The sequence below is a fragment of the Theobroma cacao genome, chromosome 9 (genome assembly GCF_000208745.1).
Source record: "Theobroma cacao cultivar B97-61/B2 chromosome 9, Criollo_cocoa_genome_V2, whole genome shotgun sequence".
In the NCBI taxonomy this organism is placed as follows: Eukaryota; Viridiplantae; Streptophyta; class Magnoliopsida; order Malvales; family Malvaceae; genus Theobroma; species Theobroma cacao.
In genome coordinates, this window is record NC_030858.1 from 11869733 (window position 1) to 11878872 (window position 9140).

At 34.2% G+C, this 9140-nt stretch overlaps 2 protein-coding genes across 2 annotated transcripts; both read left to right on the top strand.

The window, feature by feature from the left end:
- LOC18589237 (uncharacterized mitochondrial protein AtMg00810) lies at positions 1001 to 2210 on the top strand. Its single transcript, XM_007014120.2, has one exon. The coding sequence runs from the start codon at positions 1110 to 1112 to the stop codon at positions 2208 to 2210; it is 1101 nt and encodes a 366-aa protein (XP_007014182.2). The 5' UTR covers positions 1001 to 1109.
- On the top strand, positions 6750 to 8113 carry LOC18589238 (probable xyloglucan endotransglucosylase/hydrolase protein 23). Its single transcript, XM_007014121.2, has 3 exons — positions 6750 to 7142; positions 7240 to 7433; positions 7534 to 8113. Exons 1-3 carry the CDS (start codon positions 6858 to 6860, stop codon positions 7943 to 7945), a joined length of 891 nt encoding a protein of 296 aa, XP_007014183.2. The 5' UTR covers positions 6750 to 6857; the 3' UTR covers positions 7946 to 8113.

Below are 9140 nucleotides of genomic sequence, written 5' to 3' on the forward strand. Positions count from 1 at the left end.
AACTTCTTTAAATGGAAGTAGGTACTACCTTATTTTCATTGATGATTTCACCAAGTTCTGTTGGATTTATTTCACGAAAGAGAAATTAGAAGTGTTTGGCTACTTCTTGAAGTTTAAAGCTCGAGTTGAAGTCGAAACAGAGAAGAAGATTAAGGTGCTGAGATCTGATAATGGCGGTGAATACTCATCACTTGAGTTCACTCGGTACTTGGACAGAGAAGGTATTCTTCATCATTTCACTGCTCTTTATTGCCCTCAACAGAACGGAGTCAGTGAGAGAAAGAATCGTACCATACTGGAAATGTCGAGGTGTTTGCTCCATGAAAAAAATCTTCCTAAAAGATTTTGGGCAGAAGCAGCAAGTACAGCAACCTACCTCCTTAATATTCTCCCTACACGTGCTACTCGAAGAATGACTCCCCATGAGGCATGGTACGGTATTAAACCATCAGTGGATCATCTGAGAGTTTTTGGGTGCCTATGCTATCAACACATTCCTGAACAACTAAGAGATAAACTTGAATCTAAGGCAAAAGTTGGAATTCACATTGGGTACAGTTTGCAAGCTAAAGCTTATCGAGTTATTTGGTTGATTCTGGGAAGGTTTCCATCACAAGAAATGTCATTTTTGATGAAGATAGTGAGTGAAATTGGGAAAAACAGTAACTTGGGAGCACCAGTTATGCACCAATCAATACGATTGATAATAGTGATACAGATGATGACGAAGGGAGTGGTCTGGAAACTGGGAGTGGTTTGGAAGTTGACCAAATCATAGATGATGAAACTGTAAGAGGGACCCGATCCATTGAAGATGTGTATGCCAGGTGTCAATTGGCTCTTGCTGAACCAACTTCATTTGAAGAGGCTGTTCATCATTCTAAATGGATGGCAGCAATGAAAGAAGAGTTAAAGATGATAAAAAAAATAATACCTGGTCATTGGTGGACAGACCAAGATATAGACATGTAATCGGTGTTAAATGGATCTTTAAAAGGAAACTAAACTTAGATGGGTCGCTGAATAAGTATAAAGCCCGCTTGGTTGTGAAAGGATATTCTCAAATGGCTGGCATCGATTATTAGGAAACTTTTGCTCCTGTTGCAAGAATGGATACCATTCGGCTGATCACTACCATTGCTGCAACTTGTAAGTGGAAGCTTTACCACCTTGATGTAAAGTCAGCTTTTTTAAATGGAAAGCTTAATGAAGAAATCTACATTGAGCAACCTCTTGGTTTTGAGATTGAATCTGATAAAGGCAAGGTGTACCGACTCCACAAGGCTTTGTACGGGTTGAAGCAAGCTCCACGAGCTTGGTACAGTAAAATTGACCCATTTCTGATGAATCACGATTTCCAAAGAAGTCCAAATGAAGTCACCTTATATGTTTTAAAGAAGACAGATCAACCTCCTCTAATCCTGTCTTTGTACGTTGATGATTTATTAATTACTGGAGGTAATTCAACTCAGATTAACAGACTCAAGCTGTTGTTGGAGAAAGAATTCAGCATGTCTGATCTTGAGTTAATGTCATACTTTCTGGGCATTGAAGTCAAGCAGGAAGATGATGGCATTCTGTTATGTCAACAGAAATATGTCAAAGAAGTACTCAAACGATTCAAAATGACCCATTGCAAAGCTGTATCCACTCCCATGGCCATGAATGAAAAATTATCTCTTCATGATGGTGTTAGATTGGAGAATCCTTCTGAATATAGGAGTCTCATTGGATGTTTGTTATACATCTATGTCACAAGACCCGAGATAATGCATACTGTGAGTTTTTTGTCAAGGTTCATGCAGCAACCATGCCAATCACATGCCATTGCAGCCAAGAGAGTATTGAGGTATTTGAATGGTACAATCACCTTTGGACTCAAATTCACCCGATGTGGTGAAATCAAATTAATGGGATATTCAGATGCTGAGTGGGCCGGCTCTGTTGATGATGCAAAGAGTACTTCTGGCTATGTATTCTCAATTGGAAATGGAGTATTTTCATGGTGTTCTCAGAAACAAGAAACTGTGGCTCAGTCCTCAGCAGAGGCTGAGTATGTCTCTGCAGCAACTGCAGCAAACCAAGCAATCTGGTTAAGGAAAATCCTCCATGACTTGGGATTCCCACAGGCAACTGCATTAGATTTATTTGTTGATAATAAATATGCTATAGTAATGGCAAAAAAATCCCGTGTTCCACGGACGTACTAAACACATTAGTGTTAAGTATCACTCTCTCAGGGAAGCAAAAAAGCAAGGTGAAATTACTGTCTCTCATTGCTGTTCAAATGATCAACTGGCTGATATAATGACTAAGTCATTGAGCAAGCAGAAGTTTGAATATCACAGAGAGAGAATGAAGCTGGTCAATGCAAGCATTAAGGGAGAATGTTGACTTGTAATGCTTGCATCCACGTGGGCATGATGAAATATGTACTCCACCAGGATTTTGTGTAAAAAATAGGAGTTTTTTTTTGTTCAAAGATTGTGCCTGTACGTGTTAAGCTGCATGAAGTTGGTGTGTTAAATGTTTACACTTGTTAATGGTTCAAGCACAGGTGTTAGTGTTCTGTCAATGTTGTATTACTTGATAAATATGTACTGTTTTTATCAATGAAATAAGCAGACCAATTTTGTTAACAACATAAAAACAATCCCTCTGTTCAGCTCTGTTTTACCGTCCTTTAACAGAGCATTGTTCTTCCTTACTGTTAACAAAAAGGATATGGAGATAGAAGTTTTCACAAAAAGAAGTTTACCACGATCTTTTACGATTGGTTATAAAAGCTTTGATACCATGCTAAGATTTTAACATTAAAATGAATCGAAAGCTCTTAATGTTATAGAGAGAGAAAGTGAACTAACAAAATGATTGAAGATAACTATTCATGACAACAGTTTTTTGGTATTTAATAGTTAGCAAAAAGTAAAATAAAACAAAATATTAAATGAAGGAAAGAGGACGCCAGACACATTATGCGTGTAGGTTGTCCTATATAGCAAAGGCAACTAAACCAACAGCATGTGTCCAATACAAAAAAACAAAATAGAAAGAGAAACAGGGGGTTGTTAGGGCATTTGAGAGGAACATGGGGTTTTCTTCTTCATTATTTATTTTCAAAATTTTAGGCCAACCAACAATGCAAACAAACCTCACTTTTAACAATTTTTCTCCCATTTGCCTCTAACTTCAAGTTACGAGTTCTTAGTTTGATTGGGATAGGTATCTCGCTAAATGTCAAAACTTAATAGTTTCTATGCTTTACTCAGGTTATTTTCAATTTCTTGAGAAACAAAGAAACAAAAAACTGTCTCATGCTATTTTGTAAAGTCAGAATATTGAGCCATGGCATTATCATGTCGCGAAATTGTGTGGCTTCAATCTGTACTTAATGACTTTGGCATCACTTAATCTAATCTGGGTTTCCTTCATTATGATAACCAAGTTGTCTTCCACGTTGCTGCAAATCTTGTTCTTCATGAATGAACAAAACATATTGAGGTTGATTGTCATTTTTTCGTGATAAGATACAACACCAAGTTATTTGAACAACTCACACATAAACTTGTCAACAACCTGCAAATCTTTTCACCAAGCCATTGAGTCAAGAACAATTTCATCATCTTTTTTGCAAGTTGGGCGTTCATGATATTTGCTCACCAACTTGAAGGTGGAGTGTTAAACTATGCAAGAGTCTCGACTATGTCACAAGACAAGATCTTGGTTTAATTCCTTCAATATCTAATCCCTGTAATATTGTTGATATCTAATCCTTGTAATATTGTTCTATTTGTTCCTTCATTTTTGGCTTAATTCTGGTTTATCATTGATCAACACTTTTATATATTCTTATCATCAGTTTAATGGACAAAATACATTTTCTCCTTCAAATTTGACATAGTGTTAGAGCGAGTTTGATTCAAATTTTTGGCTTTTTGTTTCTTTTCTTCTTGAATAATATTTTCAGCTAATTTTTTTTGTAAATTTGAAGTATATATTTTATTAAATATCAATTATTTAAAATTATTTTTAATGACAATACTAAAATAACAAATTAAAATTTAACAAAAAGAAAAAGAAAAGAAAATAATATCACAATAGTTTCACATCCCTGAAGCAGCATTTATACATATGATAGATATATTTTAGATAAGGACGATTTTTTTTAACCCTCAAAGATAAGGTGTTTTCGAAAATAACTTTTTTTTTTTAATTTTAACTATTTTTAGTCAAGAGAAAAGATTTTTAGATAAATTTACCCTTAATGAAAACTCTTTATATTCAAGTGCTAAAAAAATGTTCTTTTTTTTAGAAAGAAAAAGTCAACACCTCCACTACTCACGAACAATGATACAGATATGTAAAAGTTAACAACCAAACGTTTAAATTATAAAAAAAAAGACGAAAAAAAAGAAAAAAAGTTCATCATCATAATCATCCTCTTATACATACAAATGAACAAATGGATAAAAAGAAAAAGAGAAATGGAGATATAGCTATATTGGTTTTTGATGAGTTTTTTTTTTTCTTTAGTTGGTAGGTTGCTTCGGAAGGATCCTAAAGCCTTGATAGTTGCAGCCCTACAGATGTATTGGTGGTATGCAACTGTTGCAAGAGCTTTGACGAAATGGCCAACCCAGAAAATAGAGAAAAAATATTGTTATATGTCATGTTGAAAAAAAATTTATTACACGTTATGCTTAAGGTGTTTAACTTCAAGAGTTTTATGTCTTAGTGAAATATAAAAATAATGACTAAGTTACACGTCATGTTTAAAAAAATAATATTATTACATGTAATGTTCAAAAAAATGTTATTACACGTCACGCTGAAAAAATTTTGTTACACGCTATGTTTAAGGTGTTTTAACTCAAAGAGTTTATTTTTTAATGAAAAACAAAGATAAATACAAAGTTACACCTCATGTAGAAAAATAAAAGTTGTTACACACTATGTTGAAAAAAAAAAGTTATTACACAGCATGTTTAAAGTGTTTAACTTCAAGAGTTTATGTCCTAATGAAATACAAAAATAGAAACCAAGTTACATGCCATGTTGAAAAAAATAAAGTTATTATACGCTATGTTTAAGATGTTTAACTCTTACAGTTTAAATACTAGTGAAGGACAAAGATAAATACCAAGTTACACGACATATTGAAAAAAAAAAGTTGTTACATGTCATGTTGAAAAACAAAGTTATTACACGTGATGTTTAAAATGTTTAACTCCTAGAGTTTATGTCCTAATGAAATACAAAGATAGAGATCAAATTACACACCATGTTTAAACCATACTATATTCAATAGATTTGTTACACGCCAAGTGAATTAGAGCTGTTGCATGTAGGCATGGTGTGTGACAACTCTAGGCAATGTTTTAATTTACATATTTCACTTATATAATTTTAACCCATCAACTTTGGGATTCTATGAATGTAAATCAATAAATCCAATAACATACATTGGTGTTATCTCTGCTCTTTAGTTTGTAAATTGATAACGATATGACAAGAAATAGACAGAGAGAGATGGCGATGGTGGTAAAATTAAATAGAGCGGAATGATAAGAAAGAGAAATCAAGAGCACAATAAACGGATGCAGGAGAGAGAAATCAATAAAATTGGAGAGAATTGGATGGCCAGAGAGAAAGACTTCAAGAGCACAACAAATGGATGTCGGAGAGAGAAATTAAAAGGGAAAATTGTGATAAATGGTTTAATTTATCTAAAATAGTTTTAAGAGTATTTTTGTGAAATCATGATAAAAATTAGGTAAAAATAATTAACTTTATATTAAGGGCTATTTTTGAAATGATCTTATGAAGTTGACCATTTTTCACAATTTTCTCTTTTAAATATTATATATATACATATATGTAACTATATGTGTGCTCGTGTGTCTGAATTGGGAAGTATATAAGTGAAGCAATATATACAATTTTCTACATACTATTGGGTTTGGGTACAATGAGAGGTAAAACTCTTGTATTCAAGAAATCCCATGAAACGAGCAACATAGAGAAAGTTCTTTTGAAGAATGGTTCTACATTGAATGGGACGTCTAGGCTGACCACAGATATTCATTCCGGCACAATTCAAATGTTGAAACCTCTGTTCTTTACGTAAGATATTGAACTTTGATATAAAAGTAAGAAAATTACGTGAAATTGTCAACCGAATGCAAGATATTTTTAAGAGGAAAATCAATAGAACAGTCAAAACTAAAACCCCTGAGAGACCAACGTTCCATGCATGCGTATATTAAAATTAATTTTATAAGTATCAAACGAAGAAATCAATGATGCTTAAACCTTTTCCTTTTCTAGATGCTGCAGAATGCACCAATAATTACACAGCTATTTGAACATCAAAATAGTTGAAAAGATCAACTCTACGCAAGCTGTGGACATACTGGAAAGCAAACTACGAAGTGAAAAGGGACCAAAGAGATCCTGGGTCAGGCGGTGGATGCTGATTGGAGTTCTCTGCTTCATCATGGTTCAAATTCGGGTTTGTTGAATATAAAATCGTCACAAGTAAGGCGGCTAGCTAGCTCCAGATTCATTAGTCATATGGGCAAGAACTTGATTGGAGCGGTTAAAAATCATATGGCCCATCTCTTCTCTTTATCTTTTTATGCACCGCCAGCTTTCTACAACTCATGTTCTCTCCCCACCAAATTTTCAACTTGTCAGGAACCTTCAAAGCATGCACTCTTCCCTCTATTGTCCATATTTTGTTCGTTCCCTCCTACATACATAGGATATAATTTCAGGTCACTAAAGAATTCAAGCCTCACTCCTTTACTGAAATTCACTTATTCAGCTCCCGATTTTATACTACTAAATCAGAAACAATGACATCTTTTTCTTGCTCTTCAAATGTTTCTGTCACTCTCCTAATCTCTGTTTGTGTTAGTGCTTCGATAATTGCATCTGCTGGCAACTTTTACCAAGACTTTGATATTACATGGGGAGATGGTCGTGCTCAGATACTCAACAATGGGGAACTTCTTACCCTTTCCCTTGATAAAGCCTCAGGGTCAGGTTTCCAATCTAAAAATGAGTTTTTGTTTGGGAAGATAGGTATGCAACTCAAGCTTGTCCCTGGAAATTCTGCAGGCACTGTCACCGCATATTACGTAAGTTCCTTTCGCCTATTACATTCGAATTCTTCAACACTTAATTTATTAAATTTAAGTCTAACCTAACAAATCTGTTTATGATAATGTATTGCAGTTGCGCTCTGAGGGGTCTGCCTGGGATGAAATAGACTTTGAATTCTTAGGCAATTTAAGCGGTGATCCTTACATTCTTCACACAAATGTATTCAGCCTAGGCAAAGGTGACAGAGAGCAACAGTTCTACCTCTGGTTTGATCCTACGGCTGATTTTCACACCTATTCTATCCTCTGGAATCCCCAACGCATCATGTAAGTAATTAATGATCTTATAAAACTAGTCTAAATTGTGCTTCTCTCACTTCTTCTGGAACATCACTGACTTTGACTTTTATTTTCCCTACTTTTGCAGCTTCTCTGTAGATGGCACTCCCATCAGAGAGTTCAAGAACTTGGAATCAATGGGTGTCCCATTCCCAAAGAACCAGCCCATGAGGATACAATCCAGTCTCTGGAACGCCGATGACTGGGCTACAAGAGGTGGTCTAGTCAAGACTGATTGGAGCCAAGCTCCCTTCACTGCCACCTATAGAAACTTCAGTGCTGATGCTTGCATCCGGTCTTCAGGACAATCATCAGTTTGCAATTCAAATTCTCCTGCAGCAAACAATAACAATGCTTGGCTCTCGGAAGAACTGGACTCCACCGCCCAAGAGAGGCTCAAGTGGGTGCAGAAGAATTACATGATCTACAATTACTGCTCAGACACAAAGCGATTTCCCCAAGGCCTCCCACCAGAATGTGCTGCCAATAACACATCTTAAATGGAGCATAACAAATAGCCACTACTCCATCATCCTTCCATTCTCTTATTTTCAGAAGTAATTCTTTTAATTTGTGATTTTTACGCGATAGTAACAGAAAAATAGATTTTTTTTTGGGTGTTGTAATAAAGAACATAATCTACAAATAAACAGGAATTTTGTTTTTCCATAGATAGTTTTTACTTATCAGCCTGGCTGTGTTCTTTGTTCCTCAATTTTTAATAAACGAAGTTGCAGCTATGATATACATAATAAGTGAATTTGGTGGACTGCTCATGAAATCTGGACGGCTTCATGGAAATGGCACTGAGTAAGACCTAAATTGAAGTTGAAAAGCAGCAAGGTTCGGCATGTTACAATGGTTCCAAATTGTTTCACAAATATTTCATTGACGTTCAATTCTTAGCTGGGCAACAAAGATATTAATCCATCTAAACCTGCTTCGAGACTTTTAGACTCCATTGATTTTTTGTAATTAAGGCTCGTTTGATTGTCTTTTTTATTATTGATTTTGCTAATTGCTTTTTATTTCTTATAAAACTGATAGAAAAGAATTTTACAAAAAAAAAAAAAAGAAAAGAAAAGAATGTAAGTTAGGTAAAATGGTTCAGTCCGATTAGTGTATTGGATTATTTGGTTCAAAAAGTTTAGTCCAACTTATTTCTTTGGTCGGTTTTCGATTTTAAAATTTTTGAGCTGAACTGATCAAAAGACCAAACTAATATTGTATATATTAACATTATATATAAAATTTTTTTAATTTTATATAAAATATATATTTTCCTTTTTAATTTCAATATATTTTTTTCTTATTACTAAGTTGATGATGTGCGATGTTTGATTATTCTTATATTAAATGGTCTTATTTTGTGAATGTTAATTTTATTATTTTTTTTATGTTAAATCTAAGGATGTCAACGGGTACCCTACCCGGTTACACCGGGTTAGGTACTCCATAAACGGGTTCGAGTAGAGTTCGGGTAGTGATTTCACTACCCGAATCGGGTTCGGGCATCACACTTTGGGTACCCGTTATCCGAACCCGATTACTATTTATAAATATTTTATTATTATTTTAATAATTAAATTAAAAATTTACAATTTTTACTAACTTTACAAGCAATTTTTTTTGTTAAAAACTAACAAATATATGAAAAGTATGATTACTCTAATTATTAATATGATGACATTAATA

Excerpts from the sequence above, each read along its gene's own strand:
- LOC18589237 (XM_007014120.2), top strand. The coding sequence starts at position 1,110 with ATGGATACCATTCGGCTGATCACTACCATTGCTGCAACTTGTAAGTGG.
- LOC18589238 (XM_007014121.2), top strand. The coding sequence starts at position 6,858 with ATGACATCTTTTTCTTGCTCTTCAAATGTTTCTGTCACTCTCCTAATC. Across the intron at positions 7,143-7,239 it reads GCACTGTCACCGCATATTAC|TTGCGCTCTGAGGGGTCTGC; the intron begins GTAAGTTCCTTT and ends AATGTATTGCAG. Across the intron at positions 7,434-7,533 it reads TGGAATCCCCAACGCATCAT|CTTCTCTGTAGATGGCACTC; the intron begins GTAAGTAATTAA and ends CTACTTTTGCAG.